The 18,357-nt window shown below is 45.2% G+C and overlaps 1 protein-coding gene across 4 annotated transcripts in view; it reads left to right on the top strand.

The window, feature by feature from the left end:
* The window catches only part of TNRC6B (trinucleotide repeat containing adaptor 6B), a 217,381-nt gene extending 204,602 nt beyond the window's left edge, over window positions 1-12,779 (top strand). For all 4 annotated transcript variants that reach the window (XM_084879087.1, XM_084879089.1, XM_084879086.1 and 1 more), the window contains 2 exons: window positions 103-6,796; window positions 6,867-12,779. In XM_084879087.1, the coding sequence (XP_084735213.1) occupies window positions 103-490 (388 nt within the window). In that variant the 3' untranslated portion in view covers window positions 491-6,796; window positions 6,867-12,779. The remainder of the gene's footprint in view (window positions 1-102; window positions 6,797-6,866) is intronic.
* Window positions 12,780-18,357: the final 5,578 nt, after the last annotated feature.

The following is an 18,357-nucleotide window of genomic DNA, read 5'->3' on the forward strand; positions in this document are numbered from 1 at the left end:
TCAAAGGACTGCACTTCGAATAACAAGGACTCGAAATGCTCGGTCCCCGTGTGCTTTAGGATTTTCCTCAGATCCTTAGTTCTTCTCTCCCCTTTTTTCCAGGTGTGTGTTGGGAAACACTACCATCCTGGCTGAGTTTGCCACCGATGATGAAGTTAGCCGCTTTCTGGCACAAGCTCAGCCCCCTACGCCTGCAGCAACCCCAAGTGCACCCGCAGCAGGTTGGCAGTCGCTGGAGACCAGCCAGACCCAGTCAGATCCCGTCGGGCCTGCTCTGAATCTCTTTGGTGGGTCCACAGGGCTCGGGCAATGGAGCAGCAGTGCTGGCGGCAGCAGTGGGGCCGATCTTGCTGGCGCTTCGTTGTGGGGGCCCCCAAACTATTCTTCTAGCTTGTGGGGAGTCCCGACTGTGGAAGATCCCCATAGGATGGGCAGCCCTGCTCCTTTACTACCTGGTGACCTTCTAGGAGGAGGGTCGGATTCAATCTGAACTTTGAACTTTCAACTCTGACCTCGTGACCTTTTTTGGAACAGCAGCAGCACTAACTTGACCTTTTCGTTTTTTTTTTCAACTTGCAATAAATACATTTTTAAAAGGAAAAAAGAAAACGGAGAGAGAAAAAAAAAAAAAAAAGGTGGGTCATTGACAGACTGTCTGAGCACATAGTTGCCTCCCTTATAACTTCAGTTTTTTCGTTTGGAATATGAATCCAAAAAGAGAACATATCACTCTTGAAATACTTGAATCATGAACGCCAACCTAGAAAGACAATGTGAAGCAAGTACACATACCATTTAAATTTAAACACACAAAAAAAATTAAAAAAAATTAGTTTCTAGTTTTTCACTTTTTTCATGTTATATGGAAGTTGTTGCTAAGAAACATATATACTGAAAAATAGCTTTTTAACTTTGTTTGCACTGGGTGTGTTTCCGTCCTTAGGTCTACCATGTTTGGGAGGGAGGGGAATTCAAAAGAATTGTTGGGGTGGGGGAGGGAAGACTTGACGGAGCCTCACTTTAAAAACAAAAACAAAAAAACCTAAAAAAAAAAAAAAAAAAAAAAAAGGAAAAATTTGTGATTGGCTGGTTGATAAATACCAGTGTGTTCTGGCACATGTAACTGCCCAGGCATGCTCGTTCTGGTATGTGTGTGCACGCGTGTTCATGTGCATTCGCGTGCATCCTTCTCTCTGTCTCTCTGTCTCTATGTGTGTGCGCGTGTGTGCCTGTGTCCTCTTCTGCCTCCTCCTCCTTCCTGACCCTGATTTCTCAGAAAGCTGCGTTGCTGACAGTCCGTAGGCTGGCTGGCCGGCCATCTGCTTTTTACTTTTATTATTTTTTTTTAACTATGAGAACACACAAGCACGGAGAGCCACTGCTGCTAAAGCAACTCCTTTGGGCTGCGTCAGAATGAACAGAGTGCTTTTGGATGGTGAAAGCAGGGAGCTCCTTTCCATCTGCAAATCAGCCTGAGTGTGAGTTTTCTCCAGCTTTTCTTTTGACCTGGCAGTAGCGCGGAGCACTGCCAAGTTCAAAAATTTAGGAGAGCAGGAGGTACCTCTGGGAGCAGCTGTGTGTTTATTTATTTCTGTTTTTTTAAAACAAGTGGCCACTAGGGCAATCTGAATCTCCGTTAAGTTTTACACAGGCCTTTTCATGACTCTGAATGGGAACAGATGATAAGTTAGTTTTTAATTACGTGATGTCTCAAAAGCAGGAAAACTGTGTTCCCCTCCTTTCTTGTGTAATCAGGTATGAGAAACTCATCAGAAAGTCAGGTGATGCTGAGTCCAACATTTCTATTCTCTCTCTCACATTTTACGGAAACGGAAAAAAGTAAGTTGTGGGCAGCCTCCTGTAAGCATCCGCAGCTCCTCCCTCTCTGCTCCTCTCTCGCTGAGCGTTACCTGTGCCAGGCCGTGGCGTGTTACAGCACCAGGCCATCACTGACAGAAACGTTTACTTAACGAATGTTCTTAAACCAGTGTGTACTTCAAGCGTTTCCTTTTGTTCCTCCATGTCGTGTATTTCCTGTGTATGTGGTTTTGCTTAGGCAGGTATAACTTAGCAAAGACTTTTAAGTATTGCACCTTTTTTTGGTTTTGACCTCTTTCTTATCTTTTTTTTTTTTTTTTTTTTTTTTCCTTATAATGTTGCTTTTTTTATTTTGGTATTTAAAGAACTTTTTTTTTTTAAGCATCAATGTAATAGTACTCTGGGCCGAATAGGAGGCATCTTTTAATCCACAGTTATCACCAACATGTATGTACTTATGTTGGAATCAAAATGTATCAAACTGCTTTTTGTGAAGAGTTATTGCAGCCCTGAGGGGGTACCCCTTTATACAGAGCAGATGGCGGGTGGGGTGGGGGGAGGGGAGTTGTAGGCCGGTAACGTGCTAGCACTTGTGTGAACATCCCAATCTGCATTATACTGTTTAACATAAAGTGCCGACATTCTGTACCAGCAAATACCTGCCCATTCCAGCCCTTGGTGGGAGCAGACCTCTACTGTCCTCCGTAACTTGCTGCTAGTGAGGACAAAGGAGTTTTTCTTTCTTTAGCATCTTCAGTGAAGGATATAACAATGCCTAATGTATTTGACTTTTAGCTCGTGTATTTGTGTAGGTGGGTGGGTGGGTGTGTATAGGAAAAGGCAAGAACTCAAGTGGTTTTGTGAGACAAAGAACGGGAATTCTGTAGTCCTCTCGGCTTGCCCTGTTGATCATAAACCTAGCCTGTAAAGAGATTGACACGCATGATTCAAGTGAGCGTCGGCTCATCCAAGTCTTTACGAACCCTTCGTGGGTAGGTGGTCAAACTTGAGTTGCCAGCGTTGGTTTGGTCCATTGGATGCCTTGTAGAAACTAACCGTGCCCTCCTCCTGCTCTCGGTTTTCATCACCACCATGCCCCTTCCACCTCTGCCCACGTACAGTGTCTCCTCCCGGCCCGCCGCTGCTCTGTGTGCGGAGCACAGCCCCGCCATGTGGCGGCTCCGGGCGAAGAGCAGCCGTGGCCGGACGTCTCCAGAAGGCTAGCTCTTAGCGTCCCCGGGCTAGGCGAGGAGCTAGTCCCGAGGCTCCGAGAGCTAGTCCCGAGGCTCCGAGAGCCAGTGGTGACCCTGCCATTCTGGTTTCCTGCCTGTCCTGCCCCACCCTCCACCCTTCCAGCCTGTTGGTTCCTTGACCTGCACTATGGGTTAGTTGAGTTCCTTACGATACTACGGTGAAAGCCGGGTGCTAGAGCCCCTCTTGTTTACAAGACATACTGAGGGATTTGAAATATGTAAAATTAACACGAGAAGCTAAAATGTTCTTCCATCATAAGCTTAAAGGGAAAAAATTTAAAACTTTTTAAAAAGACCAAAAAGTGCGTATATATATACATAGACATATATATATACATATAAATATATATTTTAGATGAAGACTAACTCTGGGAGCATTTAACAGTGTTTTTTGTTTTTCGTTTTTAACATTTATTTTCCTGCTTTAAAATTTGCAAGCATTCTCAGGAATTCTAGGGTAGGAAGCCAGTTTTTTGAAGATGGGTTTATTTAACCGTATCTTATCCTAGATAGACAGCTGTTTCTTTCCTGTTAATAAACTTTTACAAGTTCCTGAAACTTCAAAAAGTTTAAAAAATTTTTACGTAAAAAAAAAAAATGTAAAAAGAGAAGTCTCCAAACGTTATTGTCATACTGGGGAATCACACCTTTTAAAACATGTAGAAATAAATATTTTTTAAAAATGATCAATTTAGCAGCAACAGGTAAATTCATTATCTTTAAAAATACGGGAGAAGGATTGAGCTTTCTAAGTGCTCTATCACGGATTTATTTGACATTGTGTGTGATTTAATGGGAGAGTGTTTGGTGTATATAAATGGAAATTCCATCACTTAGTTCCTTTCCATTTGAGACTGAACTGGAATCTCCCCTACTAATTTTTTATTTTTGTTAAAGGAACCCTTCTCCCTTCCCCCAGCCCTACCAACAAAAGAAAGAAAGAAAAAAACCCAACAGCTTAAAAAAAAAAAAAAAAGTAACTCTAATCTGTAAAATAGTACCGTTGGATTGCTGAGAATCTATGTAAAGAGTTAGGAAATATAGGTTAATAACTTTTGGAACAAATTTTAAATATAGGCATTACTAGAGGAAAAATATCTATGGACTGTTCTATTAATGAAGAATGTCTGTCTTACCTCCATTTGTTAAGGCAGGAGGAGAAAATAATAGAATTTAATAAGGAACAAGTGATTTTACTTTTTTTGCTCCCAGCCACTGTTGTGCTCATTTTAAACGCTGTTTTAAAGATCGGCTGCTTAACTATCCCCCGTCCCTCAGCCCGAGATGTGGAGTGTTTCCTTTCAGTTCTGGGTGATGTCGAACTCTTCTTTGTATTCCCTCCTGGGGCCCAGGGTCAGAGTCCCCACGCATGACCACAGCTTCTCTCAAACATCTAAGCTTCCCGGTGGGAAAGAAGCTCCCACTCGACACGTACAGGGAGTGGGTGGGGCTGCTGCCTGCAATTTCTCTAAAACCGCATCAGTGCCTTCGTACATACACCCAGGCACCCTGCGCAGGGGAACCCGTGTGTATGTGCCCGTGGTCCGGCCACTCCGCAGACGTTAAGACGCTGGCCCGATAAGGACATGGGAGTGGTTCTGGACAAGCCCCAGAGGCAGTGGGCTACATTTAAAGTCAATAAGCAAACAGAAATCAAGGATGTTCAGTATGTTTTATGTCTGGAAAATGTGGAATGCCAAGGTCCTTCCGTGTGTTGGTGCCCTCCAGGTGTGTCCATGTGACAGCTAGAATGATCTGGAAAGTCTCTGTGTCAGGCCAATAGAAAAGGGTTCGTATTTTTCTATCCTTGTTCTTCCTCTCCTCCCTTTCCCTGTCCTTTTCATTTCTTTTCCATTTTTTTCTTTCTTTTTTTTCTTTTATCAACTTGCTGGAAGCTTTGCTTTTATTGGTTGGCAGTGACTTAAGAACAGGATATAGTGAGATGTAATGGAAGAGAAAGGCTCTCCTTTCCATGGTATTCTTTGGCAAGAGCCATGTCTGCTGAGAGGATCTGTGGCTTCAAAACACTTCAGAAATTCAGTGGGAGTGTCTTCTCCTCCACCACATTCTGGCCTGTGTGCAGAGGCTTGCTTGTCACCTCTCATTACAGACATTTGCTTCACGAACATTCTGATCATGTAAATTAAAGCTTTCCAATTTTTTTTACTAGTTCCCCTTTGTTTCTTTAAACACTCGATTACTGGTAGCTAGAGGTGTCCATCTCTCAAACATCAGGAACTTGGTTTCTGTCTACCACATGCGGAGCCAAAACAAAAGAAGCACTAGTAGGGAAAGGGGTGTCTTCATCACACTGGGGACCTCTGCTGGCAATTGAGATCCAGTGCCATTACCTAATTTTAGGTGTTACTGTGTTTAAAAAAAAAAAAAAAAAAAAAAAATGGCTAAGTTCCTAACTCCAAGACACTGTGAAAAAATGGATGTGGCATCTCCAATCCCTCAGGCCCTAGCTAGCCCTTGATGTTTTTCATTTACGACATTCATAGAGTGAAGTGGCAGTGCCACAGTGAAAGCCCGAACAGAATTCTTTCATCAGCGTACCCCAGTACATGAGCATTCCCCATTGACTGCCATTCAGTTTGCTTTATTTATCGCAGTTTGATTTCCTATCACGATGGCTCCTGTTCTCAGAACTCTCCCACCTCTTCTGACACGAATGTAGCACACAAATTAGCCGTCGGTTCTTCCAAGTTCCTGTGGGCTGAATGTGGTGTAGAAGATACGCAACAGAAAAGAACGGAAAATAAATTCCTGCCTAGGAATTTGGAAGAGCTTTGACTAATACATCTAGCAGAAACTAAAATTTCGCAGGCTCTTAACTTGTTGCAAATACTCACTCTTACTTTCACCACTTTTTTTTGTTTTGTTTTGTTTTGTTTTGTTTGGGGGGGGGGCGGTTTTTGTAGCGTTAACAGCCAGATTCCATATCGACCTCAGATGCTTGTTTCCTTTTTAATTTTATTTTTTTATATTCTGGCATCTTGACTCTTTACACAGAATGAAGATGCCTGTGTGCTGAGCAAAGTGTTTCGGCCAGGCCTGTTTTCTTTGCAGGGCAAACAGGATGTTTTCGGCAGACTTGGCTGTAGCAGCCATCTCTAAGATTAGGGAACAATGGAGTCTTTATGTGGAAAAAGTCCCCTTCTCCCAGTCCCGGCATTCACATCCAACATATGACACTTTGTAGGTTGTTGTTTTGGATTTGGAGGGTGGTTTTTTTTTTCTTTTTCTGTTTTTTTGTTTTATTTTGTTTTGTTTGTTTTTTTTTATCTATAAGATCTTTAGCTCAGAGTAGAGATATATTTTTAGCTGTTAAAAAAAAAAAATCAAACTTTTTCTTCTCCAGTATTTTTGCCAAGTTTTTGTCAACACTTCCTGTCCGTGCATTAACCACCCTTCTTAGTGTTATTGCAAAAAGAAATCTTATTCTTTGTTTTCCCTCCTATGAGTGTACAACAGCCAGGCCGCATGCCATAGTGCAAATAAGCATAGTCTAGCCTGTGTGTGTGCAGTGAATTGTCAATCTTTGACCTCAGCATCATTCAAAAAATAGGGTTCCCTTGCCCTTACCCTCTGCTGCACCCCATGTTCCACCCCCTCTGCTTTCTTACCTGCAAGAACAGGGTGTCCACACAGAAACAGACAAATATACATAATGTTGTCAATTATATCCTTAACCTATTAAAAACAAGATAGTGTGTGTGTGTGTGTGTGTGTGTGTGTGTGTGTGTGTGTATATATATATATATATATATATATACACACATATATATATAGTTTCACAGTTAGACCATACCCTGTAGTATGGTCTGTAGGTTCATGGCCAGTGCCAAAGGTGTGTGTATTTTCAGAGGTGGTCCCCACTTGTCAACGATAGTGTTGTTCTCTTGACCTTAAATTTGACAGAGGAGGTGCTGGCATCATAGTCTTTAGATTTGAAATACTTAATCAACTTCCAAATCTGTGAACATTGTAATAACTTAAAAATTGAACGTCGGCCCTCCCTACCCCACCCAGAATGCCGCCTCCTGCCCACACCGCCAAAGCAGAGAGGCCAGGAGAGTTCATCCCCACCGGCTGGCACCCGTGCTTCCCACAGGCGGTCACTCTGACAAGCCTGGAGTAATGACCCAGTGCTGTAACATCTGAGTGGTCTTTAAACTGTCAGTCTCCTGTAGAAGCCTGCTGCCATCACCAAAAATAGCAAAAGTCACCGAAACTGCCAGTGTTTGCCTCACAGAATTTCAATCATTCCCTTTTCAGTTAGCTGTACACCTGAATTTGTTTTTAATGAGAAATTGCACATCAGAAAAGATGGTACTGCCCTGGTCAAGGGGCCTCTGCAAGACTCTGTGGGCTGAGTCTGCATTCTGCCAACACTTGCTTTGATCATGGGAGGGGAAAGGTCAGATAAAGGCAAGAAACGCTCTGTTTTACATTTAAAAAAAGAAAGTGTTTCCCTAGTAAGCCATTTCTTTGGAAATAAAACCCCAATTGTAATGGACCCATTTTGAGGCAATATTAGGAAGTTGGGACTCTGTTTTAAAGAAGTAAAATTCCTTTTTACAACTAAGTAAACAGCAAAAGACCGAGCAGTGAGGGTGGCTAGCTGTACTCTCCTACCCCCCTAACCTGCTCTCGGGGACCCCCTGCTGAAGGTGGCAGTCCTCCTGGGGCTGCTGGAAGGTGTGCACCCTCCTCAGGGTGGGGGTGGAAGAGGCGGCGGGGGGGGGGGGGGGGGGGGGGCAGCCTTCCTGCAGGACCAGCCTGACAGCAGAACTTTACAGAGAACAAGACAGGTGTCCTACCTGTGTCCGCCAAAAACAAAACGGGGGAGGTGTACATACCGAGGAAAAACACCTTTGCAACCATTAAGTTACATGCCTTCTAAAGGTAGTATAGCTTCTCACTACGTGATACACTTCTTGCCAGAAAATTCGGGGTAATTAGAATACATGTGTTTAAAACACCACCTCTACCCCTCCCCCCTTTTTTAATTTTGTCCAAGGAATTAGTTACTTATGTGTAGTATTTCTGAATGTGCCTTTGTGAGTCCAGAGCCCATCTGTTTTAGGGAGACGCTGCCCATTAGGATAAAACAAAGATGGTCAGCCCAGCCTGTAGGGAAGGGAGCCTTCCTCCTGGCGGGCTCCGGGGCAGCTGGTTGAGTGTTCAGTAGCATCCATGTTGCACAGGGCAGGGGGTGGGGGCGGCTCTGGGGCCTGGGAGAGGGGCAGGGAGGTGGTGGTGCCCAGGTGACAGAGACCAGGTAGTCCAGGAGTGCAGGTTGAATTTATCATCTGCATTGCCTAGTTTTCTTCGTGTGTGTGTGTGTGTGTGTGTGTGCACGTCTGGTTGTCTTACTTTTTGTTTTTCTGTAAGCACTGGAGAGCTGGACTATGGTGACGTTTGTGACCCATTCATGCATGTCAGGACGGCGCAGTCCCACCCTCTGGGTCTGTGTCCCGGGAAGGCAGTCCTCTTCTCACATGGAAGTCACTTCCTGTTGCTGTTTCTGTGAACAGGGTATTACACACAAGGGAAAGGCTTTGAAAGAATAAGATAGAAGTGTTTGAGAAAGAAAAGAGAAAAATCTGAAATGGTATTTTATTTCTTCAGAACTATTAGAGCTAAAGCATAGAAACCTGCCGCGTGTCTTCATTTGTTTTTACTTGTGTTAAACGATTCCACCTCTTCTCCCTACTCCCGATCTTCTAAAGAAATATCAAGTGAAAACTAAGGGCCACTTCCATAATTCCTCAGAACTCCCCAAAGAGGAACCCGATCCCATCCCTCCCGCAAGGTTCCTTCCGCTTCCTTCAGCTCCATTCAGGAAGACTAAGGGAGGAGAGATGCCGCCTGCGCTCTCAGTGCTTCACTCTCATTCCTCTCTAATGGCCTTGAAATGTATTATTATGCAAATGTGAATTTTGATACTGAATTTAAGAAGAGGTTGTTGGATTTTTTTTTTCTTTCTTTTTTTGATCATCATTGCTTCTTCATTTTGTAACGTGAATTGTAACTATGCATTCTGCAAAAGGGGGGAGGAGAGGGCAGACAGGGGGAGGAAGTGGCTTTGCATCTTGTTCTATGGTTTCTGTGTCCATGGTAGCCCATGTCCTGGTGGGGAAGGGGAGTGAGAGCAGGAAGCAGGCCTCTGGGTCCTCCTGTGGTCGCTGGCAGGCCCGGCAGCCCGGCAGAGCCAGTGTGGTGAGGGTTCTCCGTCCCGGCCGTGCAGTGTTAACCGGGCTCCCGTGGGGCCCGGAGTCTCCGGTGTTCTCTGGAAAAAAGTACTCATCCTTCTCTGAACTCAGAACCCTTTCAAGCTCAGGAAACCACGTCTCACTCGTGCTGACCTTAACATCCCCCTTCCATCGACTTCTCTTCCCCCGCCTCGCTCCTTTTTAACTTTTTGTTTTTCCTTCTTAATCATGTTGAAGTGAACTTAATCATAAGGAAACTGTCTCGCGGGAACGAGGGTTGTTGCTTGGCAGGCAGAAGGGATTCTCTGTCCCATCCACTACCCCCCAGCCAAACGTGAGCTCTCTGCTTCCCTGGCGTTCACGAAGCTGCGCATAGCTAGCGGGCAGTGAGGTGTTCGCCACGGAAAAGCCAGCAGCCTTCTCTTTGTCCTTCTCTCTGTCCTAACGGGATTCCTCTGTGGATCTTCCCTGTGGTGGATCGTGGCCCCGGCATTGCTCTGGTCCAGGCATTATTTGCAACACACATTGTCGCACCCAGGAGGTGGTTCTGCCCGTGTTCAGTGTTCCATGCAGCAGCTCTTGTCCACAGTACTGTAACGAGTCACACGCGTGACCGGTCTCCTGGTGCCCAGGCGAGGCTGCATGGGCACGATCTTATCAGGGTTCCAATCTGTTAGATTGCCTTCAGATACACACAGAAACAAAACCGGCAAAAAAAAAAGAAAAGAAAATCCTGACGTCTCAACTGTCTCACACAAAGTAATACCTCAAGGTACATTTCCCCTGCAGTGTAGGCCTTGACTCCCCCTCCTTTTCTGACAGCAGTGGGTCATCCTTTTGAAAATATGAACGTGTACATAGCAGGATAACTTTTGTATTTTTTTTTTTTTTTTTTTTTTTTTTTGCTGTGAAAGTAACCCTAAAATATGATACTTTTCTTTCTTAAGTCATCAGAAGTTTCAGATCTTACTCTTTCATGTTTAAGAAGAGAAAGCTGAACCGGTCAGGGTGTGGACTTGCACTTGTGGGCTGGTGTTCCCTCCATTGCCCCCCCCACTCACAATGACAGCAGGCCAGTGTCTGAAGCCTGTTTTGGATGGATGCCATCTATTGCAGCCTTCTCCCTCCAGGTGGGGAGTCTGACTTCTCTCTTCTGGAAGCAGAATGTGCTCCGTGGGAGACCTGGAGCTCTCAGCCTTTTTTGATTTACACACACACACACACACACACACACACAGTAACTGAGTAGCATTCTGTAGTTCACAAAGGGAGTCAGTCAGTCCCTGGCATTTCAGTTTGGCTCTGTAGAATTTATAGCCTTGTCATCTTGTCATACTCTGGACATGTTTTGATTTGTTACTTACACAGAAGCTCATCTGAGATGTGCAGTCAGCCGCCCTGCCCCAAAAGGCTGGTGCACGCTCAGACACTGCCCCCTGCGTGAGGCTTGGCCGGCATTAGGTAGAGGGACGTGAGTTTAATCAATGCTGCTTGTAGGGCTCCGTCAGCTGCTATGCTCTTAGATTTGGCCACTAACAAGGCAGGGTCGGAACCGCTTCTTCACAAACACCTGACCCCCTCACCTCCGTCTTAAAGACACACGCTGTGTCTGTCAAGAAGCCCTTTTCAGTTGTAACTTGTACAGTGACGACTTCCTTTGAGGGGAAGAAGCTTGATCGTAAATGCATGTACGTTCACCTCTCGCCTTCCGATTTTGGCTTTGTTGACCTTGGGGTTTGATTCCTGTTGGTTTGGAGACCTCTTTTCCATCAGTCTCCTTCCTCTGACCCCTCAGAAGTTCTTCCTGCCCGTATCCCTCCACCACCCTCCCAAAGGGCTTTGTTGATCTCTGCACTACTTCCCGGGGCACGCACTCCCCCACCACCACCTTTGCACACACACCCGTGACCAAAGTGTGTCCAGTGATCTCACAGAAGACATCAACAATGGTGCCTGCACCATGAATGTGCTCACAGAGACACGTGCACAAGGATCCTGCACCCTTGGCCTTAACCTCAGTATGACTTAAGGTGCAGGAACGTTTTTAACAGGTTTTCAAATACAATTCCCATCTGGGAGGTGGGGGGCACGGGGGAGGCAGACACAAGAGCTCAGCTGTGCCGGCTCCTAACTCTCACCATTTGCTCACAACTTCAAATTCTGTGCCCACCCCGCTCCCATCCTTGTTCTGAGTAACCAAAAACAGACAAAAGCAACCCGAGGAGAGATTTCTGGACTATTTTGTCTTTCTCCATTGAGATGGAGATACAAATGCTGCTTTGGGTTCCATAATCTTAGGGGGCTATGTTTACAGAGTAAAATACATCCTACCAAATCAGGAAACTGAAAAATGGAACCTCTGCAGTGAGAATTAGGTCACTGACGGTGAACAAGAGAATCGAGGGGCTGGGGGGGCAGAGGAGGACAGATGGAGAAGTCCCATTTCATTGACTTGTGACACATTGCTCCCTTCCTCCGTTTCCTCCCTTCGCTGCTCTCCTGGCCCTCTGAACAGAAGGTGCAGAGAAGGGCATCAGAAAGAGGCTAGACTTTTAAAAGGCAGCTCTCCAACTTTGCACACAAACAGGTCACAGGAAGGTACCGTAGAAACCCTCTCCTCAAACTGTCGGCAGAAAATGAACCTGTAACACGACTGAACAGTGGCACCACATTGATGCTCTCTCTGCAGGTTACCTAGAAGTGTTTTGTTTTTCTTATACTTGAAATAGCTTTTACAATATTATTTTGGTGGCTTTCTTTCCTCTCTTCCGGTGGGCAGTGGAGAAAAGTGGATGATGGGATTTTGAGGAAGTTTGAGGGGAGAAAAGGAAGGATGTGGCATTGACTTTTTTTTTTTTTTTCCTTAAAGATAGAGGTTTAATCAAACTCCCATATGTTGAAATTGCTCCTCATATTACTGGTTTTACATGGACACAGAAACTAGGCACTTTAGAGGTGCACTTGCATGGCAGGCTGGGCCCCCCTTTTCTACATTTTATTTTACTTTTTTTAGTATAGTGGTACTTAAAATCACTGGTTCACTTATAAAACCAATAAAATGTTAAACTCTACTAATGTACAAATAAGCTGAAAAGTTGCATTTTATGTGTATTTTTTGCCATAGCAGGTACTGTATTTCTCATGCTGGATTTCAAAAAACAAAAAACAAAAAAAATCAAAAACAAAAAAACTAAAGGGTGGTGTTTTACTGGATTGTGACAGGTTGAATAATAAGGAATTAAGTCTTCGTCATTTCATTAAAGCTGAGAGATGATGTAATGCATATATAAGAGTTTTCTGAAGGGTTTTTTTGGGCTTTTAAACAGCTTATTTTTGTTTTTGTTTAGTATTTTATTTTATTTTGGAAAGATATGATTGTATTATGTGCAACTCAGTTGCTTACATTATAACTACAAAATATTTTTGGGTTCCTGGAAAAAAAAAAAAAAAAGAAAAAAGACTAATAAATGTGTTTGGCTGCTAAGCATTTACTGAGGTTTCCTGTTTTATTCTGCCAATTTAATTTGCTCGTTTGTTGAATATTTGTATTTTGCTACTCTTCTTCCTCTCTCTGCTCCACACCTGAAAGCTATCCAATACTCAGCGTCTAAATTGGGCCTCGACTTCACCTGCCTTGCCGTGGTATGTTTTTGCTGTTGGGGATGGCCGGTTGGTGGTGGGTTTCTGCTCCTTATTCTTGCTGCCTGCTGCAGTGCGGAGTTCAAACTCTCTAACATAGGGGTGTCGAACTCAATCAGAGAAGGGGCCAAAATCTAAAATCCAGCCTAAATCGCGGGCCGAATGGTTTACTGAACAGTCATAAACTGACAATGTCATAAACTGACAGCGGAGTGCAGTGATGGCAGCGCGGTGCGGGCCACATTGCAAGGCCTGGCGGGCTGGATTTGGCCCCCGGGCCTTGTGTTTGACACTTGTGCTCTAACAGAAATTGATGTCCTGCCTTTTGTTGTCCCCTTTTAATCCTTATTTGCATTTGGAGTAAGAGCAGTAGAGCAGAGGAAAGAAGAGAGAAGACTCCTGCCAGGGCTGGCTGCATCCCCCCAGCTGCTGCTGCTCCCCGGGAAGAGCACCAACCAGCTTTACAGAGAACACTCCCGCTGCTCTCTGCCCCGAGATCTCACTGCCGAGGAGCATAAGAGCCCTCCCGTAACGGCGAGGTTTGCTTATTTACCGTTCGCTGCTAACAGAGAGACTTGTTGAGACGTGGGATTATGAAACACCTCTCGAACGGCCAAGGGGGGGAAGGTAGGGAAGGCAGTGCTAACTCCCAGGTTCTGAGTTTGACCTAATTCTCAGGATGCTGTGTGAATGGACAGCGAACCACATTTCACGAGGAAACGTGGCTCAGAATAACTTAATTAGCTGATCATAGGTGGCATTGGTTGGTGGTTTACCATCAGCTGGGCACTGCTCTAAGCACACCGTGTGTATCCATTTCACTGAAACTTGTCACAGTCACTGCTGACCCCATACTAGGAACCCAGATAGGATTCAAAAGTTACCAAATGCCTGGGCTGCAAAACACTTGGGCTTCTGAGGAAATGGTCCAAAAACAAGCCTGTTGTACACGGTGGTGGGCCACATGCCATCCAGGTCCTTTGTCGTACAACTAGAGGCCCGGTACCTGGAAATTCATGCACTGGAGGGGGAGTCCCTCACCCCGACCTGCCCCCTTTCAAAATCGCGGAGCCCTTAGGAGTGGGAGGCCACCTGGTGATCAGGGAAAGGCAATGCCCCATCACACCTCTGCTGCTGCCACTGCTGGCAGCACAAGCCTTGGCCGGCGTTGGTTACCTGAGCCTCTGGCGGCCCTGGACAGCTGGGCAGCCACCATCCAAGGCTTGCCTGTGCCTCAGGCGGGCCCTGCGGGGGCTAGAGGGCTGAGGGGACTGGGAGAATCCAGAGGCAGGCGCACGGAGTGGCCAAGCCTTCCTCGGGGTGGGCCCGGCCTTGCTGTGCACCTGCTGCCCCAGCAGGGCTGAGGGGACTGGGCATCGCCATCTTGTGGCTATGGGTGCCATCATTTTTGAGGGTGGGGCAGTCAATTAGCATATTCCCTCCTTATTGGCTGTGGGCACGACCATCGTTGAGGTGGGGCAGTCAATTAGCATATCCCCTCCTTACTGGCTGTGGGCATCACCATCTTTTGTGAGGGTGTGAGGGTCAATTAGCATATTCCCTCTTTTTAAATAGGATAAGTAAGTACTGGGAAATCTGAAGTGAGAAGAGGTGAGCTCTTCAAAAATATCTTGAAGGCCACCCTGGTACAAGTTAGTGGTGGTGTGTGTTTTTTAAGAAATAGAGATCATTCTAAACACTATGAAAAACCTTATCAACAAAGATGTTGGATATTTTAAAATTGCACCAATGACTAATGGAGGATATTTTGTAGAATTAAAGGTGGTACTCAGCCTTCCTCACTGATGTGCCCTGCTGTCACCTTAGGATATACCTCAGGATATACCTGGAAAATCATGCTAACAGCAGACTTCTACACGCCTTCCATCCACCCCAGCTACACACTCCATACTCACCCAAAATTGCTTCTCTCCAGAATCACTAATTGCAGCATTCTTGACCTTGACCTTCTGTCCTCCCAGCCAACTGGTTCCCACTCCTTTCTGGCTGTGTCTTTCTCCCTCACTGGCCTGCTCTCTTGCTCCTTTTTCCTCTGAGCTCTAAATTTTGAAGTGCCCCTGGGCTCAGGCCTCAATTCTGTTTTCTGTTCACATTGCGTCCCCTTTTTCCTTCCCCAGAAGAGTTCAGTCAGCCCAGTGTTTTTAAATACAACACATGTCTCCTTCCTTCCTAAATTATATCTCCAACCCTGGCCTTTCTGGTCTACCTAATTAATTGCTTATCTACTTCTAAGTCTAATGGAAAAGGCCCTCCACCTTTCCTGTCAAATCTACTTCCCCGGTCTTAGTAAATGACACCACTGTTCACCCAACTGTCCAAATCCATAACTTCTTCACATCGCTGATTTAGTCCATCACAGAGTCCTGTACTGAACATATGTCCACATGTCACACCTCACCACGACCAGCGTATGGGTCCAATCACCCCATACGCTCACCTGGACCACTGCAGTAGCTTGCTAGCAGTCTATCATCTTTCCCTTAATCCCACCCCAGACTATTCTCTGTCCATGTCACTACCCTCCAATGGTTTCTCCTCACAATTGAAATCCAAACTCCATACCATGACCCATAAACCCTTCACAAATCCCACATGCACTCTCATCCCCTCTGACTCCTAATCTCAGTCTTACAGTAGCCTGATTAGCCTTCCTTTTTCTTAATCGCACAAAGCTCATGTCTACCTCAAAGCCATCATGTTTATTTTTCCATTGCTTGGAATGCTCTTTCGCCTGCATCTTTGTCTAGTCACTGATGAGATGTGAGATCATACTTGAATATCCTATCAAAAATGGTGGTTACCTCCCCCATCCATACCCTAGACCAGTGGTCGGCAAACTCATTAGTCAACAGAGCCAAATATCAACAGTACAACAATTGAAATTTCTTTTGAAAGCCAAATTTTTTAAAACTTAAACTTCTACAAATGCCACTTCTTCAAAATAGACTCGCCCAGGCTGTGGTATTTTGTGGAAGAGCCACACTCAAGGGGCCAAAGAGCCGCATGTGGCTAGCGAGCTGCAATTTGCCAACCACGGTCCTAGGCCAACATTCAACCACTGAGCAATGCTGGCCAGGCTCATTGGTTGCTTCTTGTGTGTGCCTTGGCCAGAGATTGAACCCAAAACCTTGGCATATCGGGATGATGATCTGACCTACTGAGCTACCCGGCTAGAGCAAGACAATTTAGTTTCAAAGTAGAAGGAAGAGATTGTCAAAAAAAAAAAAAATGCTAAATGTTGCAATCACACAGGAAGGATGATTTAGTAAAGGGGGGAAAAGTTATTTGGCTCAAAAATCAAAATTATGTAAGACTGGAGATCTGGTACACGAAATTTGTGCACTGGGCTGTGGGGGGTGCCTGCACCCTCTTGCAGTCTGGGACCCCTCGGGAGATGTCCAAATGCAGGCTTAGGCCCAATCTCCCAGGGATCCGGGATCCCTTCTACAGTCCAGGACCCCTGACTCCTTACAGCCCACCTGCTCACTGCTCCTTACTACTCAACTCACTGCTCCCTAGCACTGCTGCAGAGGTGGGAGAGGCTCTTGCACTTGCCAGCCATGAGCCTGGCTTCTGGCTGAGCAGCACTCCGCCTGTGGGAGCACCTGACAACCAGGGGCAGATCCTGCATTGAGCATCTGCCCCCTGGTGGCCAGTGCACATCATAGTGACCAGTCTTTCTGCCAGTCATTCTGCTGTTCCATCAATTTGCATATTAGGATTTTATTATATAGGATATACAGTAGAATTTTGCTCCTAGTTTTGTTCCCTGCCCATCTCATTCCCTGCATGTGTGTCCCCCCCCCCCAACATTTAGACTTTATCATATTCTTTATGCAAACATATGTTATGGAGAAGGACCTTTTGCTTATTAGAGGAAGTTGTCGGTAATCAATGTGGTTTGGAGGAAACGAGAGAGGGCAAGGAGTTGTAGTGCAGTGCTAAGGAATAAGTCAGGGAGAGGAATGAATTTGTTGAATACAGATCCCGGACACTGAGTTAGGGGGTCAGCATCTATTTTTAAATCAGAGGAGAAGGGAGAGAGGATGGGAGAGATTAAAAATCCATGATAAAATAATTAAAAGCAAGATAGTGTCCTGAATGAAGGGATAGAAGGCTGGAGGCAGAAACTCCTATTTTGTGGAGGAAGAGTAACAGCAAAGAGAAGCAGGGGCAGGAGAAAGGGCTGGCAGGCCAAGGAGACAGTTGCATTTGCAATAGTCACAAGTGAGAACTGTCAACTCCATGGCACATCAAAGCTATGAAACACTACCAAGAGTGGAAAGTTGAAGGAAGGAAGTTCATCGTTCCAGAATTGTCTGCCCTCATCCCCAAAAGGAATCTTCAGCTCAAGAAGGGAGATGGAAGAAGACCTAAATGATGAGCCCAGGTGACTGATGGGTTTCTCTGGTTCAAGGTATTCTGGAATCGGTGCTGCAGTCAACTGATAAATCTGGAGTCCAGATGGGAGTCGTGAAGGAGCCACAGAATGAGGACACTGAAGAGGTGTTACAGAAGTGGGGGGAGAAGTACAATGTCAGGATCCAACTTGTATCTTGGCTATCGTAGGCCTTAGTTCTTTCTGGGCTAGGCTCCTTTGGGCATTATTCATTCACCCAGGAAACATTTCTTGGACACCTATAATATTCTGCTAGCTCCTGTGCTAGGTGCCAGGGATATGGGTAACCGAGACATGATGGCTGAGTTTGGCATCAATGGGAAAAGTAAATCCTCTGATGAAAATTAGGAGAGGCCTGTAAGAAGCCATCTATGAAATCCCAGAGGTGGGCAGGGAGGACACTACAGGAGTGAGATATATATATATATATATATATATATATATATATGTTTTTAAGTGAATGAAATAAATGAAACAAATGAAAAGATGACAGGAAAGTTATTGTTAAAAACAAGATCTTTACTTGAGATCTAATCAATGTTTAATATCCTTGAAATGCAGTTACTGGGAAAGAGGAGTTCACCTCACCAAACAAGCTGGGAGGTCTTACTTTTAGTGAAAGGCTCAGAAGGCAATGTAAAATTTTTATTTATTGATTGATTTTAGAGAGGAAGGGTCAGAGGGAGCATGGTGAGGGGAGAGAGAGGGAGAAAGAGAGAAACTTCAACTTGCTGTTCCACCCACTGGCTGCCTCCAGAATGTGCCCTGACCGGAGATTGACCTTATAACCCTTATATCCTTATGCTGCCTCATCCAACTGAGCTATCCTCTTGGGCCAGAAACAGGTCATTTTATTTATTTTTTATTTTTTAAAAATATATTTTATTGATTTTTTTACAGAGGGGAAGGGAGAGGAGAGAGAGTTAGAAACATCGATGAGAGAAACATCGATGAGAGAAACATCGATCAGCTAGCTGCCTCCTGCACACTGCCTACTGGATATGTG

The sequence above is a fragment of the Pipistrellus hanaki genome (assembly GCF_964339955.1).
Source record: "Pipistrellus hanaki genome assembly, chromosome: 3".
NCBI classification, from domain to species: domain Eukaryota; kingdom Metazoa; phylum Chordata; class Mammalia; order Chiroptera; family Vespertilionidae; genus Pipistrellus; species Pipistrellus hanaki.